The 20,041-nt window shown below is 40.9% G+C and overlaps 1 protein-coding gene across 1 annotated transcript in view; it reads right to left on the reverse strand.

The window, feature by feature from the left end:
• epg5 (ectopic P-granules autophagy protein 5 homolog) overlaps window positions 1–20,041 on the reverse strand; it is a 144,527-nt gene that overhangs the window by 40,145 nt on the left and 84,341 nt on the right. Inside the window, exons 22-29 of the mRNA XM_033031094.1 lie at window positions 18,395–18,561; window positions 16,775–17,014; window positions 15,260–15,383; window positions 14,988–15,126; window positions 9,469–9,640; window positions 8,800–8,965; window positions 8,064–8,206; window positions 7,451–7,607 (exon numbers count right to left, since the gene is read on the reverse strand). Coding sequence (XP_032886985.1) covers window positions 7,451–7,607; window positions 8,064–8,206; window positions 8,800–8,965; window positions 9,469–9,640; window positions 14,988–15,126; window positions 15,260–15,383; window positions 16,775–17,014; window positions 18,395–18,561 — 1,308 coding nt within the window. The remainder of the gene's footprint in view (window positions 1–7,450; window positions 7,608–8,063; window positions 8,207–8,799; window positions 8,966–9,468; window positions 9,641–14,987; window positions 15,127–15,259; window positions 15,384–16,774; window positions 17,015–18,394; window positions 18,562–20,041) is intronic.

The raw sequence follows: 20,041 nt of genomic DNA on the forward strand, positions 1-20,041 counted from the left end.
TGGACAAAGGCATCAATACATTTTAAATACATTGCCCAATATTTTCATTAAAATATTAAGAAATAATTTGATCCAAATGTGCTGCTCCAAGTGTTTTAAACAAGAGTAGGAAATATCAGCAACAAATATTTTGACTCTCACCCTATTTATTATTTAGATACATTTAGACAAAGTGCCTGGCCCTATGAATGATGTGATCAATAGCAGCAAGTTTTAAAAAAATACAATTTGCCGGTACTCATCATATTTATTCATTCCCTGCTTATTCACGCATTTATCAATATGTGTCTCAGAGATAGAAACATAGAAAATAGGTGCAGGAGTAGGCCATTCGGCCCTTCGAGCCTGCGCCATTCAATATGATCATGGCTGATCATTCAACTCAGTATCCTGTACCTGCCTTCTCTCCATACCCCCGGATACCTTTAGCCACAAGGGCCACATCTAACTCCCTCTTAAATATAGCCAATGAACTGGCCTCAGCTATCTTCTGCAGCAGAAAATTCCAGAGATTCACCACTCTCTGTGTGAAAAATGTTTTTCTCATCTCGGTCCTAAAAGATTTCCCCCTTATCCTTAAACTGTGACCCCTTGTTCTGGACTTCCCCAACATCGGGAATAATCTTCCTGCATCTAGCCTGTCCAACCCCTTAGGAATTTTGTAAGTTTCTATAAGATCCCCCCTGAATCTTCTAAATTCTAGCGAGTACAAGCCGAATCTATCCAGTCTTTCTTCATATGAAAGTCTTGACATCCCAGGAATCAGTCTGGTGAACCTTCTCTGTACTCCCTCTATGGCAAGAATGTCTTTCCTCAGATTAGGAGACCAAAACTGTTCGCAATACTCCAGGTGTGGTCTCACCAAGACCCTGTACAACTGCAGTAGAACCTCCCTGCTCCTATACTCAAATCCTTTTGCTATGAATGCTAACATACCATTCGCTTTCTTCACTGCCTGCTGCACCTGCATGCAGACTTTCAATGGGACACAAAAATGCTGGAGAAACTCAGCGGGTGCAGCAACATCTATGGAGCGAAGGAAATGGGTGACGTTTCGGGCCGAAACCCTTCTTCAGTCTGACTTTGTGTACCTTCGATCTTCCAGCATCTGCAGTTCCTTCTTGAACACTTTGCCTACTTTCAATGACTGGTGTACCATGACACCCAGGTCTCATTGCATCGCCCCTTTTCCTAATCGGCCACCATTCAGATTATAGTCTACTTTCCTGTTTTTGCCACCAAAGTGGATAGCCTCACATTTATCCACATTATACTGCATCTGCCATGCATTTGCCCACTCACCCAACCTATCCAAGTCACCTTGCAGCCTCCTCACAGCTAACACTGCCCCCCAGCTTCGTGTCATCCACAAACTTGGAGATGTTGTATTCAATTCCCTCGTCCAAATCATTAATATATATTGTAAATAGCTGGGGTCCCAGCACTGAGCCTTGCGGTACCCCACTAGTCACTGCCTGCCATTCTGAAAAGGACCCGTTTACTCCTACTCTTTGCTTCCTGTCTGCCAGCCAGTTCTCTATCCACATCATTACTGAACCCCCAAGACCGTGTGCGTCAGACATGATTTACCTTTCATAAATCCATGCTGATTTTGTCCAATGATTTCTCCACTTTCCAAATGTGCTGCTATCCCATCTTTAATAACTGACTAGCAGTTTCCCCACTACCGATGTTAGACTAACTGGTCTGTAATTCCCCGTTTTCTCTCTCCCTCCCTTTTTAAAAAGTGGGGTTACATTAGCTACCCTCCAATCCTCAGGAACTACTCCAGAATCTAAAGAGTTTTGAAAAATTATCACCAATGCATCCACTATTTCTGCGGCTACTTCTTTAAGTACTCTGGGATGCAGACTATCTGGCCCTGGGGATTTTTCCATTTAATCCATTCAATTTACCTAACACCACTTCCCGGCTAACCTGGATTTCACTCAGTTCCTCCATCTCATTTGACTCCCGGTCCCCTGCTATTTCTGGCAGATTATTTAAGTCTTCCTTAGTGAAGACAGAACCAAACTAGTTATTCAATTGGTCTGCCATGTCCTTGTTCCCCATGATCAATTCACCTGTTTCTGATTGCAAGGGACCTACATTTGTTTTAACTAATCTTTTTCGCTTCACATATCTATAAAAACTTTTGCAGTCAGTTTTTATGTTCCCTGACAGTTTTCTTTCATAATCTATTTTCCCTTTCCTAATTAAGCCCTTTGCTGGACTCTGAATTTCTCCCGGTCCTCTGGTAGGCTGCTTTTTATGGCTAATCTATGGCCGTCTTTGTTGATCTGTCTGCCGCGTATGACACTGTGAACCACCGCCTCCTCCTAAAAAAGATCTTGGAGAATACCAAAGACCTGGCACTCACGGACCTCATCGGAGCCCTCCTGAAAGATAGGCGCTTCTATGTTGACCTTAACAACAAGCAAAGTCGCTGGCGACGACAACGGAATGGCTTGCCTCAAGGTAGTGTGCTGGCTCCACTACTATATAACATCTACACCAATGACCAGCCAATGGACCAGAACATTGAGCGGTTCATCTACGCCGACGACCTCTGTGTAACATCCCAAGAGAGTACGTTTGAAGCTGTAGAAGCGAATCTCACCTCAGCCCTAGATGAGCTACACCTCTACTACGAGCGCAACCACCTACACGCAAACCCTGCGAAGACCCAAGCCTGCTCGTTCCATCTCAGGAACCGGGAAGCAAACAGACCCCATAACATCACATGGTCTGGAACACCTCTTGGGCACTGCACCAACCCTGCCTACCTCGGTGTAACACTGGATCGCACTCTCTCCTATAAGGAACACGTCAAAAACACCAAACTGAACGTTAACTCCCGAAATAACATCCTCCGGAAGCTGACCAACTCCAAATGGGGAGCCACAGCACACACATTAAGATCTACTGCTCTGGCCCTGTGCTACTCCTCTGCGGAGTATGCGTGTCCTGTTTGGGAGAGATCATCCCATGCCAAGAAACTAGACCCAGCGTTGAATAACACCTGCCGCTCAATCAATGGCTGCTTGAAGCCCACCAACATAAACAACCTGCACCTCCTCGCTGGCATTGCCCCTGCTGATGTGAGACGGGAAGTCGCCAGCCAAGTAGAGATGACCAAGGCCACCAGTGATGAATGCCACCTCCTCTACGGACGTGTACCCCCGGCCCAACGGCTGAAGTCCAGGAGAAGCTTTCTCAGCCATGTACAGCCCCTAATAACATCACGGGAAGAAACCAGACTCCAACTATGGACAAAAAGGCTTGAGGACGACCCCCCTCCTACTGACATGGGTATCCCTCCTTCTGAAGCCCTCCCTCCGGGCTCAGAAGCACCATGGGTCCAGTGGAAGACGCTCAACCGCCTGAGAACAGGAACAGGGCGATCAAAAGCTGCCATGGCCAGATGGGGCTATGAAACTGGCCAAACCACTTGTGAATGTGGAGAAGAGGACCATACAATGCAGCATTGCCTTGTCTGCCCCCTACTACCCAACCAGTGCAGCTCAAAGGATCTTGCAGTGTTCAATAAAAATGCAAAGGACTGTGTAAAGGAATGGGAAACTGTCATATAACCAACCAGCTTCAAAGACACGAAAAGAAGAAGATGGCTAATTTGTATGCTTCATCTTTTGTTTTGATACTATCCCTGATTTCCCTTGTTATCCACAGATGCACTACCTTCCCTGATTTATTCTTTTGCCAAACTGGGATGAACAATTGTTGTAGTTCATCCATGCAGTCTTTAAATGCCTTCCATTGCATATCCACCGTCAACCCTTTAAGAATCAATTGCCAGTCTATCTTGGTCAATTCATCTCATACCCTCAAAGTTACCTTTCTTTAAGTTCAGAACCCTTGTTTCTGAATTAATTATGTCACTCTCCATCCTAATGAAGAACTCAACCATATTATGGTCACTCTTGCCCAAGGGGCCACGCACAACAAGACTAACTAACCCTTCCTCATTACTCAATACCCAGTCTAGAATAGCCTGCTCTCTCGTTGGTTCCTCTACATGTTGGTTTAGAAAACTATCCCGCATACATTCCAAGAAATTCTCTTCCTCAGCACCCCTGCCAATTTGATTCACCCAATCTATATGTAGATTGAAGTTACCCATTATAACTGTTTTACCTTTGCTGCACGCATTTCTAATTTCCTGTTTGATGCCATCCCCAACTCCACTACCACTGTTAGGTGGCCTGTACACAATTCCCACTAGCGTTTTCTGCCCCTTAGTGTTTCGCAGCTCTACCCATATCGATTCCACATCATCCAAGCTAATGTCCTTCCTTTCTATTGCGTTCATCTCCTCTCTAACCAGCAACGCTACCCCACCTCCTTTTCCTTTCTGTCTATCCATCCTGAATATTGAATATCCCTGGATGTTCAGCTCCCAGCCTTGGTCACCCTGGAGCCATGTCTCCGTGATCCCAACTATATCAAAGTCATTAATAGCTATCTGCACATTCAACTCATCCACCTTATTACGAATGCTCCTTGCATTGAGACACAAAGACTTCAGGCTTGTTTTTACACCACTCTTACCCCTTATACAATTATGTTGAAAAGTGGCCCTTTTTGATTTTTGCCCTGGATGTGTCTGCCTGCCCCTTTTACTTTTCACCTTGCTACCTATTGCTTCGACCTTTATTTTACACCCCTCTGTCTCTCTGCTCACACATTTAAGAAACCCTTTCCCTGTAATTCCATCCTCGACTATCCCATTTGACACGCCAACCCCCTTATTCAGTTTAAAACCACCTGTGTAGCAGTGGAAACCTGCCTGCCAGAATGCTGGTCCCCCACCTGTTAAGATGCAATCCGTCCCTTTTGTACAGTTCCCCCTTACTCCAAAACAGATCCCAGTGATCTAAGAATCTAAATCCCTGCCCCGTGCACCAGTTCCTCAGCCATACATTCAGGTCCCGTACCTCCCTGTTCCTGCTCTCGCTAGCACGAGGAACTGGTAACAACCCTGGAGGTCCTGCTTTTCAGCATTTTTCTGAGCTCTCTAAAGTGACGCTGCAGAATATTCATCCCCTTCTTTCCGACATCGTTTGTGCTGACATGCACTACCACTTCCGGCTGTTCACCTTCGCCCGCTGTTCACCTTCGCCCTTGAGGATTTTCTGCACTCTGTCCGTGACATCCTGGAAGCTGGCACCAGGAAGGCAGCACACCATCCTCGAATTCCATCTGTTGCCGCAGAAACCCCTGTCCGTACCTCTCACAATGGAGTCTCAAACTACCATGCCGTTGCCTGACGTTGGCCTCTTTGGTTTTGGCTCAACAGCCCTTTTTGCTTCGCAAGCCAGTCTGCCGCTCAGTGAAATAACGTCTTCTGTCCCGACAGCTTCTAAGTGGGTGAACCTGTTCACAAGAGGTACAACACCCGGGGACGTTTGCATTCCATGCTTCCCTTCCTTTCTCACCATCACCCACCTTTTCTCTTCCAGTACCTTAGGTGTAACAATCTTACTGTAGGACTTGTCGAGGAACGACTCAGTTTCTCGGACAAACCTGAGGTCATCCACTTGCTTCTCCAGTTCTCCAACACGGTCCTTCAGGAGCTGTACCTGGATGCACTTCTCACATTTGTAGCAGCCAGAGGCACCAGCAGAGTCCTTGACCTCCAACATACTGCAAGCATCACACTGAATCAGCTTTCCTGACATCTCCTTCTTTCGTCTCTCCCTCTCCAGCATTTTGCGTAGCCTCCTTTCCTCAGCCTCCTCGCCGAAGACTCTCGAGCCAAAGACTCACACTTTTTTCACAGGGCACTTCCTCACAAGGCCTCTCCCTCACTGCCGTTCCCTAAGAGCCGTCTTGCTTATATTGACTGATAAATTGCCTAATTTACCAATTTACAAACCAAATTCCCCAGTTTTAAATTGTTTTCCCCCTCTGACTCGCTTCTAACTCCTCCCACTCGGGCTAGAGCCAATCAGTGTTTTCTCCTGCTTCTCTTTGTTGCTGTTGCTTCCAAATCCACGGGAGCACTGAGATGTTGCTATCTTATCTGCTTCCACCACCTCTTCAGGCAGCACATTCCTGGGACCTAATACAAGTCTGTGCAAAATAAATTTGCCTCACAAATTTCTTTTAAATTTCCGACTCTCACTTTAAATCTATTCCCTCTCGTATTTCACATTTGCACCCTGGAAAAAGATGTGTGTTTGTCACCCTATTTATGCTTCTCATAATTTTATAAACATCTGCCAGGGTGCCCCTCAATCTCTGATGCTGCAGAGAATACAATCTAAGATTGAACGACCTCTTCTTATAGCCAAAGGTAGATACAAAATGCTGGAGTAACTCAGCGGGCCAGGCAGCATATCTGAAGAGAAGGAATGGGTGACATTTTGGGTCGAGACCCTTTTTCAGACTTCTTATAGCTAATGCTCTAATGCTGGTCAACCTCTTTTGCGTTAATTATGGACAATGACTAATTAAGAATTATTTTTAAAACTTTAAAAAAGATCTAAAAGAAACAAAAGTACTCTTGAGACTACTAAGTACATGGACTTCAACATGTGCGGCTTGACCAAATACGATGTTACATAGCAGTCAACAATTATTTTCTGTTGAGTTGAGTTGAGTTGAATGATAATTACTCACTCTCATACCAGATTCAGTTCTCTTGTGGTTCCACCTGGTGGTCAGACCACTTATTGTTGAACCCTCGTCAGCTGAATGGGGACTGTCACGTGACAGGCTTTGAGAGGCACGTGACGTCATGAGTTAAGGGAAGTGTCCTGCTATATCAGCAGAATCTTACCTCGAGATCATCGGTTGTCAGGTAGCAGAGGTCGAGTGAGGAGCTTTGCTCTACAGCAGCAACAACGTCTTTTATGTTAGAGAACCAAACTTGCATGTATACCAACCATGTAACGCAACCGTTTATTCACAACGTTTGGTACCTCCACACTCAATTTCTTTAATGGGGATACAGATTATTTATTTGCATTAATGTTTTATTTTAATATTGCAACCTGAACTGGATACAATGCAACTTGATGGCATTGAGGAGGAAATAATATCATCCAAGTCAATCTATTAATGCTCCCAAAGCTGTTTTGTCAAGATATCAGAAGGAGAGCAAATCTTAATACAGAAAAAGCTGGAAAAGCTGAACAGGCCAGGTAACATCTGCAGAAAAAGAAGAGGTGAATATTTCATGTCTAGTGGTAGGGTAGGGTAGTTCATCAGAATGGAGAAAAGGTCCCAGATCTAAAATGTTAACTATTTCTCCCCCAACAGATACTGTATGACTTGCTGAGTTTTTTTCCAGCAGTTTGTTTCGATTTCAGATTTCCAGCCTCTGTATTTTGCTTAATTTTCAAACAATAACAAAATGTTAATCAAAATATGATTTATATTTGCTTGTATTAGATACATGTAACATCCAAAGAAATAATATTCATACCTGTCCAAGGATTTCAATGCATGATGTAAAGAACTGTCTTGTTGGTGGATGCCGCTGTGTTTCATCACACACAAAGGAGACAATCTCATAGAACAAGGCAATGCCAACTTTCTGATAACTTTCTGTATGATGGAGTTTGAAGGCATTCACTAAGGCCCTGGAAACAATGATATGTGAGATTTGAAAATCGCTAAGCAAATAACTAGAAATAAAAACTTTAAAATGTCAAACGTTTTTTATGATTGGCCGGTTGTTAATGTACATTTGTATAAAACATAATTCGGAAAAACACACATTTTATCCACCCATTGAAAACCTTAGAGTTAATTAGAATGAGTTTTTGCAAATTTAATTAAAATTAAATCCACAATGGGAAAATTGCTTGTCCTGTTGTAAATTTAGATGTCCTTCCTCACCAATGTTGGTGTCATCTATAAACTTACTAACAATGTTAGCTGCATTTTCATTGGAATCGTTAATAGTTTACTCTGCTCCTACTTTGTAATATCCTAATGTTAAGACATTCAAAAATGGTTGAATTAAAGTAAATTTAACATTCTTGCAAATATACAAAACATACTTCTGACAAGAAAGAATATCAGTATACACTTACGTTATTAAGTTCTCCACATATACAGCAGCTTCAGCAATATTTTGAGGAGGAGGATGGGCAACATTGGTTTGCAATTGGCTAGTATCTTTGACTAAAGCACCAATCTGTTGTTTTACAGCATTATCCTCATACAATTGTTTGCACTAAAATTTGAACAGAAATTAATTGATGTCATTTTAATTCTTTTTTCAAGATGGCTTACATAAACCTTTCATTATCTAACTTGCATACATTAGTATACTTCAGTACTTCAGTGTAACTATTGCCATTAATATGCAACAGTTACAAATTGCACATAATTTACAGCACTGAATTAGTCCAGCTAGCTCTTCGTGCTCATGCTCAATATGAGACACCATGAACACAGCTCACGCAGTTTGGTCATTTTATCTTTCCATTCCTTTCTCCCTCATTTGATTGCCCCATCAACTATAAAATTAATCGTTTGAAAATGACTATAGAGGGCAAGAGTTCGCTCATGAATTATTACAGGATAAATACACAAAATAAATTATTTCTTCTCTTTCTACTCATTTACTGTGTTCACCATAAAATCATGGCACTCTTTATATGGTATTATCCACAAGTTAATTTGAAATTAATCTGACAAGGTATTTAATTTCTGGCTGAGATAATTGATGGCATACCCAAGATAATCATCCTTCCCTCCCTAAAATCTTTACATTTTCATTGTTTAAACTATACACAGCAGGCAGATGGGTAAACAATTGCCGACCTTCACATGGACATTTGTTGCTCCTTGGCAAGTACGATTTGAAGAACTACCTCGGCACTCCAATTTCTTTGTGATCTGTTCCTCTCGATTGCTATATAATTTAGGTAATATTTCCAAAACCTCACTGTCGAGAGCTACTTGCTGGGATTCCCATTGGGCAGCAATTCTGAAAAATACAATTATTCAATTTTTCTCCACAATTCACAAATAAGGATGAAACTTTGTGCCAATATTAGCAACATGATGAGGAGTTGCATTAGAGAAGTGATACTTACTTTATGTACAGAAATGTTACCTTTAAAAATGTGTGCTTGAATAAGAAAAAAAAATGCCTCTGCTGTTGGAAAGTATGGTATTCAGTTGGAAGAATTGGTATTTAGCTTTATAATATAAAGGAAATAATAATAAGAGTTTCAGAAATAGATACATACCTAGAACAAAATGGTCGGTTGAAAATAGGGCAAGGGGTGGTTTCATGAAAAAGGGCTGAAGAAATCAAAATTAGGAGATGGTACTTGAGAAATATTAACAAGGGCGCTCACACGGAACCAGGAAAATTCTCAACAGTTTATTGAGAATAAAGATAAATCTCTCGGACAAAATGGCTCACAGAGTGCATAAAAACATCTGATTTATCAAGCAAGGAATAGCTTACTGCTGGCAACTTACTTTGCTTGTTGTTGCAAGATGTTTAGATAATGCCAAACAAGCTCAATTGCTGCTTTTTTGTCTGTTAGACTACTGCAGACAATATCTGGAACAGGAGCTTTCACACGCTGCAGTGTCACAGCAGGTACAGGGGCATTGCGGGTTTTCAGATCATTATAGATTTGGTCTTTAGCTAAAATGGAAAGAAAAAACATCATTGTCATTGGTTTTGAGCATAAAATCTAAAATTATCAATTATAATAACTGCATGAACATCGAGGGAACTGGTGTTTACATTTTCCAGCATTTTATGCATTCTGGCATTGTCTCATAAATATAGGTCCTAGTAATAGTTTCTCAAAATCTATTTGGAGACATTTAATTCCTTTAATCAAGCTAATTTTTGAATTATATAATCCTATTGACTGTTAAACCGACTTCCGGTCTTCAAGAATGAAGATGATTTGCTTTCAGGAAGAGCAATACAGAAATGCAACATTATCATTTTTGGCAAATATTGTTAACTTTATTTAAGTTGAGTTTTTTGAAGAGGTAACTAAGAAGAAGAATAAATAAATGGGGGGGGGTAGACACAGTCTATGGATTTTGGTAAACTATTTAAAAGGTTCAGCTTGATAGGTTGCTTCAGAAGGTTAAGGTACACAAGATCCAAGGCAAGCTGGCTAAATGGATCCAAAATTGTCTTGATAGGAGGCATAGGATGGTTGGTGGTGGAAGGATGCTTTTCTGATTGGAAGTGATTGGAAGGTGCAAGGAACTTGGTTACTTGTGATAGATATCTATGAATGTCATTGGCAAGTTTGTGAATGACATAAACATTGGTGGTTTTGTGGATAGCCGGGAATTTTGACGAAGGCTACAAAGGATATAGATTAGATTGAAAATTGGGCCGAGGATTGTCAGCTAGAATTTATCCTGATAAGTAAGATCCTGATAATCCTGATAAGCATTTTGTTAAATTAAACAAGGACAAGACATATTACAGTTTAAAGGATAAAGATTTTTATAGTGTGAGGGAGTTGAGTTAATTTAGGAGTAAGCTATGTCAGTGGAGATTGGCCCCGTGGTTTACTCAGCCTGCAACATGTGGGAGATCAGGGATATGGTAGGTGTCCCTGGTGACTACATTTGCAGGAAGTGTGTCCAGCTGCAGCTCCTGGCATACCGCACTGAACGGTTGGAGCTGCGGTTGGATTCATACTGGAGCATCCACGATGCTGAGAAAGTCGTGAATAGCACGTACAGAGAGTTGGTCACACCGCAGGTAAAAGGAAAGAGGACAAAAAGGGAACGGGTGGCCAATAGCCAGCAAAGCAGTAGGCAGGTAGTGCAGGAGTCCCCTGCGGTCACCTCCCTCCTAAACAGGTATACCATTTTGGATACTGTTGGGGGAGTTGGCTCATCAGGGGAAGGCAGCAGCAGCCAAGTTCATGGCACCATGGGTGGCTCTGCAGCACAGGAGGGGGGGGGGGTGGGGGGGGAAAGAGTGGAAGGGCAATAGTAATAGGGGATTCAATTGTAAGGGGACTAGATAGGCGTTTCTGCGGCCGCAAACGAGACTCCAGGATGGTATGTTGCCTCCCTGGTGCAAGGGTCAGGGATGTCACTGAACGGCTGCAGAACATTCTGGAGGGGGAGGGTGAACAGCCAGTTGTCGTGGTGCATATTGGCACCAACGATATAGGTAAAAAAAGGGATGAGGTCCTACAAGGTGAATTTAGGGAGCTAGGAGATAAACTTAAAAGTAGGACCTCAAAGGTAATAATCTCTGGATTACTACCAGTGCCACGGGCTAGTCAGAGTAGAAATAGGAGGATATTGCAGATGAATACGTGGCTTGAAAAATGGTGCAAGGGGGAGGGATTCAAATTTTTAGGACATTGGAACCAGTTCTGGGGGAGGTGGGACCAGTACAAACAGGACAGTCTGCACCTGGGCTGGAATGGAACCAATGTCCTTGGGGGAGTGTTTGCTAGTGCTGTCGGGGAGGATTTAAACTAATGTGGCAGGGGGATGGGTGCAAGAGCAGAGAGGCAGAGGGGTGTAAAATGAGAGTAGAAGCAATAGGTAGCAAGGTGAAAAGTAAAAGTGGCAGGCAGACAAATCCAGGGCAAAAATCAAACAGGGCCACTTTTCAACATAATTGTATAAGGGGTAAGAGTGTTGTAAAGACAAGCCTGAAGGCTTTGTATCTTAATGCAAGGAGCATTCGTAATAAGGTGGATGAGTTGAATGTGCAGATAGTTATTAATGAATATGATATAGTTGGGATCACGGAGACATGGCTCCAGGGTGACCAAGGCTGGGAGCTGAACATCCAGGGATATTCAATATTCAGGAGGGATAGACAGAAAGGAAAAGGAGGCGGGGATGCATTGCTGGTTAGAGAGGAGATTAACGCAATAGAAAGAAGACATTAGCTTTGATGATGTGGAATCGATATGGGTAGAGCTGCGAAACACTAAGGGGCAGAAAACGCTAGTGGGAGTGGTGTACAGGCCACCTAACAGTAGTAGTGGAGTTGGGGATGGCATCAAGCAGGAAATTAGAAATGCGTGCAACAAAGGTAAAACAATTATAATGGGTGATTTCAATCTACATATAGATTGGGTGAATCAAATTGGCAGGGGTGCTGAGGAAGAGGATTTCTTGGAATGTATGCGGGATAGTTTTCTAAACCAACATGTTGAAGAACCAACGAGAGAGCAGGCTATTCTAGACTGGCTATTGAGTAATGAGGAAGGGTTAGTTAGCAGTCTTGTTGTGCGTGGCCCCTTGGGCAAGAGTGACCATAATATGGTTGAGTTCTTCATTAGGATGGAGAGTGACATTGTTAATTCAGAAACAAGGGTCCTGAACATAAAGAATGGTGACTTTGAGGGTATGAGACGTGAACTGGCCAAGATAGACTGGCAAATGATTCTTAAAGGGTTGACGGTGGATATGCAATGGAAGGCATTTAAAAACTGCATGGATGAACTACAAACAAGTGTTCATCCCAGTTTGGCAAAAGAATAAATCAGGGAAGGTAGTGTATCCGTGGATAACAAGGGAAATCAGGGATAGTATCAAAACAAAAGATGAAGCATACAAATTAGCCAGAACAAGCAGCCTACCAGAGGACTGGGAGAAATTCAGAGTCCAGCAGAGGAGGACAAAAGGCTTAATTAGGAAAGGGAAAATAGATTATGAAAGAAAACTGTCAGGGAACATAAAAACTGACTGCAAAAGTTTTTATGGATATGTGAAGAGGAAAAGATTAGTTAAAACAAATGTAGGTCCCTTGCAGTCAGAAACAGGCGAATTGATCATGGGGAACAAGGACATGGCAGACCAATCGAATAACTACTTTGGTTCTGTCTTCACTAAGGAAGACATAAACAATCTGCCCGAAATAGCAAGGGACCGGGGGTTAAATGAGATGGAGGAACTGAGTTAAAGCCAGGTTAGCCGGGAAGTGGTGTTAGGTAAATTGAATGGATTAAAGGCCGATAAATCCTCAGGGCCAGATAGGCTGCATCCCAGAGTACTTAAGGAAGTAGCCGCAGAAATAGTGGATGCATTAGTGATAATTTTTCAAAACTCTTTAGATTCTGGAGTAGTTCCTGAGGACTGGAGGGTGGCTAATGTAAACCCACTTTTAAAAAAGGGGGGGGGGGGGGGGGAGAGAGAAAACAGGGAATTACAAACCAGTTAGTCTAACATCAGTGGTGGGGAAAATTCTGGAGTCAGTTATTAAAGATGGGATAGCAGCACATTTGGAAAGTGGTGAATTCATTGGACAAAGTCAGCATGGATTTATGAAAGGTAAATCATGACTGACGAAACTTATAGAATTTTTCGAGGATGTAACTAGTAGAATGGATAAGGGAGAACCAGTGGATGTGTTATATCTGGACTTTCAGAAGGCTTTCGACAAGGTCCCACATAAGAGATTAGTATAGAAACTTAAAGCACATGGTATTGGGGGTTCAGTATTGATGTGGATAGAGAACTGGCTGGCAGACAGGAAGCAAAGAGTGGGAGTAAACGGGTCATTTTCAGAATGGCAGGCAGTGACTAGTGGGGTACCGCAAGGCTCAGTGCTGGGACCCCAGCTATTTACAATATATATTAATGATCTGGGTGAGGGAATTGAATGCAACATCTCCAAGTTTGCGGATGACACAAAGCTGGGGGGCAGTGTTAGCTGTGAGGAGGATGCTAGGAGGCTGCAAGGTGACTTGGATAGGTTGGGTGAGTGGGCAAATGCATGGCAGATGCAGGATAATGTGGATAAATGTGAGGTTATCCACTTTGGTGGCAAAAACAGGAAAGTAGACTATTATCTGAATGGTGGCCGATTAGGAAAAGGGGAGATGCAACGAGACCTGGGTGTCATGGTACACCAGTCATTGAAAGTAGGAATGCAGGTGCAGCAGGCAATGAAGAAAGCAAATGGTATGTTAGCATTCATAGCAAAAGGATTTGAGTATAAGAGCAGGGAGGTTCTACTGCAGTTGTACAGGGTCTTGGTGAGACCACACCTGGAGTATTGCGTACAGTTTTGGTCTCGTAATCTGAGGAAATACATTCTTGCCATAGAGGGAGTACAGAGAAGGTTCACCAGACTGATTCCTGGGATGTCAGGACTTTCATATGAAGAAAGACTGGATAGACTCGGCTTGTATACGCTGGAATTCAGATGATTGAGGGGGGATCTTATAGAAACTTACAAAATTCTTAAGGGGTTGGACAGGCTAGATGCAGGAAGATTATTCCCGATGTTGGGGAAGTCCAGAACTAGGGGTCACGGTTTAAGGATAAGAGGGAAGTCTTTTAGGACCGAGATGAGAAAATCATTTTTTACACAGAGAGTGGTGAATCTGTGGAATTCTCTGCCACAGAAGGTAGTTGAGGCCAGTTCATTGGCTATATTTAAGAGGGAGTTAGATGTGGCCCTTGTGGCTAAAGGGATCAGGGGGTATGGAGAGAAGGCAGGGATGGGATACTGAGTTGGATGATCAGCCATGATCATATCGAATGGCGGTGCAGGCTCGAAGGGCCGAATGGCCTACTCCTGCACCTATTTTCTATGTTTCTATGAAGTAAGTGGGCCTCTCCTCTGCCTCCAACACTCCAGAGAAAACAAACCAAGATGGTTTAGTCTCTTCTTATAGCTAATACCTTTAAATCCAGGCTGTATTCTGGTAAACCTTTTTCTGCACCATCTCCAAAGCCACCATATCCTTCCTATAACGGAGCAACCAAACTGTACGCAATACTACAAATGGTGCCTAACGTAAGTCCTGCATCGTGACATCCTGACTCTTATACTTAATGCCCCGACCAATGAAAGCAAGCATGCCATACATATTCCTTACCAACCTATCCAAAGGGAACTAAGAACTTGGACCCCAAGATCCCTCTATACATATTGCTGTTAAGGGTCTTGCAAGTAACTGTATATTTTCCCCTTACTAGGCAAGGAATTTAAAATTGCCATCACCATCTAAATATAAAGTGTATGAAACACATGCCTGAAAGTGGATTAGAGTTATTAAAACTGGATGTTCTATAAGTTACAGATAATGCAGAGTGGAGCTGAATCCAAAGATTCATTGTCTCGTGGAGCTCATGCTTTATACGCTCACTGTCAACATATTCGGTCCAAAGATCCTAGATTAAACAGAAGACAACATCAGGCTAAAATAAAACTGTGGTTGCGTACAATAAAGTAATTATGCATTAATTACGTATTTTTATTTCATAATTTCAACAAATTAAAATCTGGTAATAGGGACTATTTTACCTGTTGGTTTTGCATGACTTTTGCCAATCTGTGTGCATCATATTGTACAGGTAGAGAGGGTAGGTAAAGATCATTTTTTTGTAGATTGATATCCTCCAGCCAAAATGTAAAAACGTGGAAAAGCCTTTAAAATGAAGACACATGCAGACATGAAGCATCTAATGTCTCATAACAAAGCACAAATAATTTATTGTAAACTGCAATAGATGTTAATGAATAAGTAAACAGGATGTATCTTTGCATTTGCATCATCCCATATTCAACAGAGAGATAAATCTCCTGGTGTTTTCATTGGCTTGAAATCAACTTAAAAAAATATATAATAGGAGAAAAAGCAGGCTAAGCAGTCCTTCAAGTCTGGCATACCATTCAATAATGAACATGACTAATTGCCCCTGACCTCATCTCCTCATCCATGCCATTTCCTCATAGCTTTCAATTATAAATATTTAACCACTTCCCTCTGTAAATATACCCATTGGTCTATCTTCCATAGCCCTCTGGTGACGAGAAATTAAAAGATTCACTATCCACTGTGAGACGTTCCTATTCATCTCAGTTTTAATAAGCACCCCTTGTAACTTCATTTAAGATTATCCCATTTGTGGAAACATCTCAACATCTACACTGTTGTCGTCCCTAACAATCATTTTTGTTTCAATATTACTCATTATTCTTCTAAGCACCAAAGAGTAAAAATCTAATTTCATTGGTCATTCAGAATAGGAAAATCATCTCATCCCCGGAAGTAGCTGATTAAACCTCTTTTAGATTGCCTCCAATCTAGAGCCACTTTTAAAAATAGACCATTGCGCAAAGTACCTCGGATGTAGTCTTACTGGTGCCCTGCACAATTGTAACAATACTTCACTACTCTAAACTCCAACCTTCTTGCAATGAAAGACAACACATCATTTGCCTCACTTCATCTGCTTTCTAGCTTCTTGAGATTGGTGTACAAGAACAATAAGGCCTTTATGGAAAGCTTGTCAAAAAAGATTAGAGCCCAAAGTATCCAAGGCATGTTGGTAAATTGGATAAAAGTAGGTATTACAGTACATATTGGTAATAGGATGCAGAAGGTGGTGATCAAAGGTTACTTTGGTGATTGGAAGCAATATGATGAGTGATGCACCACTAAGATTAGTGCTGGGACCACTTATGAATGATACTTTATTGTCGCATGCAGCTAGGGTACTTTTTTTGGAACCCAGTATCTGCAGTTCCTTCTGTCTACATCCCAGTAGCTAATGGATTCAATTACTTAATTACATTTGGAATTAAAAAGCTTATGTCAAACATCCTGACAACACGAATGTAGGACATATTGTTCACTAATGTCCTTTAAACCAGACCTAGCCTGGGTGTGATTCCAAACACACAGCAATATGAATGTATCTTAAGTGGCAGATCAAAGGCAATTAGTAAAGCCAACGAGTGCTGGCCTCACCAGCAGCATCTACTGAGATGAATGAATAATAGTTAAAGAATTTTAATAGTAAAATAATGTTATACCTGAGCAATTCCCTGTGCAATTCTGGTGAAGTCATTGATTCTGGACGCTGAATTACAAGATTCTCATCAGGTGATGAAGCATCTTCTGAAGAGTGCGCCTTCTTCCAAATCCTTAAAGCTTTACCAGCTTCATGATGAAAATCTGCTATTTCAACAAGACGCTTTTTCATTTCTTTCAGCAAAGTAGAATGCGAAGTACTGTGGAAATAGCGTTTTCCAATACAGCCACTCACTGGCAAACTAAAAAACAAATTAAACACGATTTTCTTTTTGTACAAAATTCTCTTTCATAATTAATTTTATTTTTATGTGGTAAATATCTCCACTCATGCCATGTCCACCCATGCAATGTCTTTCCTAATTTCCCAGAATGTCTAACGATACACTTAGTCAGGCACTAGGGATTTTTCCACCTTGATATTCTTGAAATTGCTAACATTTCATAATTCGGATATGGTCCAAAACATCACTACTCATCTTCCTCAATTCCTTTGCTTCCATGACCTTCTCCTCAGTAAATAATGATGAAAAGTATTCATTTAACACCTGGCCCTTCTCTTTTCGATCAAACCATTGACAACTATGCTGGTCCTTAGCGGGGCCTACTTGCGCCATTGTCATCCTTTTGTTCTTAATGGAAATTAGGATTTTCCTTTATATTGTCTGCCAGAGCTAATCATGTCCTCCTTTTGCCCTCCTGACCATGGTCATAGTCTCTTAACCATAGTCTTACATCCTACAAACGATGTGCTTGATTCCAGCTGCCTATATCAAACATATGCCTCCTTTTGCCAGACTAGGGGACTTAATGTCCCTTGTCAACTAGGATTCTATAATCCTGCTAGCCTTTCCATTCACACTAACAGGAACATGCTGCCCCTGAACTTTCCCAATCTCATCTCTAAAAGCCTCCCACTTTGAAGGTGGCACAAATGAAAGGGAAGATAAAAATGTAATTATCACAGGTGTGATTTTGGATTATAAGTAAGAAGCAATTGCATTCAAGGACACCTTACAAGGAGTCAAAAACAGAATGACCCGAGTATGGACACCAAGGACACCTTACAAGGAGTCAAAAACAGAATTACCCGAGTATGAACACAGTGAGTTCTAAAACTGAAAAAAAAGCAATTAAAATCAGGATTAGAAGCCGTTAGGGAGGGGTGGGTGGGGTAGTGAGGAGTGGTCATCTTTTTAAAACCAGGACACAACAGCAGAATTTATTTTCAAAGAGAGGGCGAATAAAGAGTACAATACTAAAATAGGAAAAAGTTATGGCAGGCAACATATACATGTTAAACATATTTGTACCTGGATTTTAAAAGTTAAAAAATAATGTTAAATAGTAAAATGAAAAATGTAAGAAATAAAGCAAATCAAGTTTGGATAGCGTCTTTGGAGCCATTAAATTTGAAATATCAGTATTTAAAATGCAAAAGGAATGCTGACAAAATATTAAAAATGCTGACAGCAGGAATATGAAATATGAATAAAAATGCAATCTATATGCAAACTTTACATTTGTTATTTAATTTGATATTTAATAATCCATGATAAATAATAAAATTCTCAAAATCAATAGAATCTAAGAAAAATAATGTAAAAAATGTTGAGAGTTACCCAAACTCTGGTCCAGGTCGGCGAAGGTACAGGACAAAGAATTTCTGCCAGATTAGTGGCAGAAGCGGATGATCTGAAGGAGTAACTAAAGCTTGATGAGCCCAGCGATAGATCATTAATCTCTGGATGGAAGGCACCACAGGAAGTTTTAAATGGCTTTGGGCTTTCTGCAAATAAAAAAAACAAGGAGCCATACCTCAATCCTGCACTTAGTTCTAAGATTTAAGAATATAAATATTTTTCTTCTGTGCAAAATAAATTAAAATCTGTCAAACACAGAGTAATATAAAATGGTACATTTGTAGAAAACTTTGGGATAGTAAACCATGTCAAGCTGCTTCACAATCTTTAGAAGCATAAAAAACAAAAAATTCACTCCAAGTCACAAAGGCAAAAGAGGGCAGATGACCAAAGTACTGTTTAAGGAGTATTGTAAAGGATGAAAGTCAGCTGGATAGGCAGTGGGGTTTTAGTGGGGAAACACGAAACGTGAAGATCTTTCAGTCAGTGATTAAAATACATATAAAATCCCAACATGAAGCCAATATTAGTGGGACAGTTACTGGATTGTGGGCTGAAGGAGATTACATTGGGAGGGAAGGTCAACACTAGTGACGAATGTGAAATGAAGATGAGTTATTAGAGAATGGGTGTGATCTAGGATAGGAACAGCAGAACTTTGTTATACAGATAATATAATTATATCGGGAAGTAGATTATTAAATTAAGTAGTAAAACAAAAGAGAATAAAATATACTACTAATGGGTAAATGTTATATTATAAACATATGCTACATTTTTCCAAAGCATTCTCCACAGACTTTTGAAACAAGACAAGATCTTGTGTTTTTGATGGGCAAGTGAATTCATAAAGAACGGTTATATTGGTTTTGCACTACTTTCAGTTTTCTAAATTGTCACCATATAAAACCTTTAAAATGTATAAAAATATATTTTTAAACCTATAAAATAACTAGGTTAACAGTTTGTTTGCACAAATCAGTTTCCAAATGTTAATATCTCTCATGCATTTTCATAAAGTTCTTACTTTTCCCTTTCAAATAAATGGAAGGAAGATAGCTAGTTAACAAGTACGTGGCTTTTTACACTTCCTCTGATAACACAGGAGCTTCTTATCAAAATATACAATTTAATTCACCTGGCATACTAAGGGAAGAAAATATCCCTGTTAAAAGGGAAGCCTTTTAAAAAGAATATTTGTCGATAGAAATGGAAAGCCATCAAGTCTGACTGGTAAAAAACTAAGTGCTAGAGTAACTCAGTGACTCGGGCAGCATCAGTGGAGGGAATGGATAGGTGATGTTTTTGGTCAGGACCCTTCTTAAGATTGATTGTAATAGGAGGAGAAAGCTGGAGAAAATGTTTGTGGTGGGACAAAGCCTGGCAAGTGATATGTGAATACAGGTGAGGGGTGCTGATTGGCAGATGGGTAAAGTAAGTGATAAAGGCTAGAGATAAAGGAGACAAAAGGGGTCATAACATTAAAAAACAGAAAAAAACATATAATGACAATTTCAAAAATAATATCTATAAGAAAACACAATTTACAGGTTTCACTACATTGTCACCTAATACAGATAGGAATATCCTAATAAAGTTAAGTAACAAATTACTTTATAGCTAACA

This window comes from Amblyraja radiata, chromosome 1, assembly GCF_010909765.2.
Source record: "Amblyraja radiata isolate CabotCenter1 chromosome 1, sAmbRad1.1.pri, whole genome shotgun sequence".
Taxonomy (NCBI): domain Eukaryota; kingdom Metazoa; phylum Chordata; class Chondrichthyes; order Rajiformes; family Rajidae; genus Amblyraja; species Amblyraja radiata.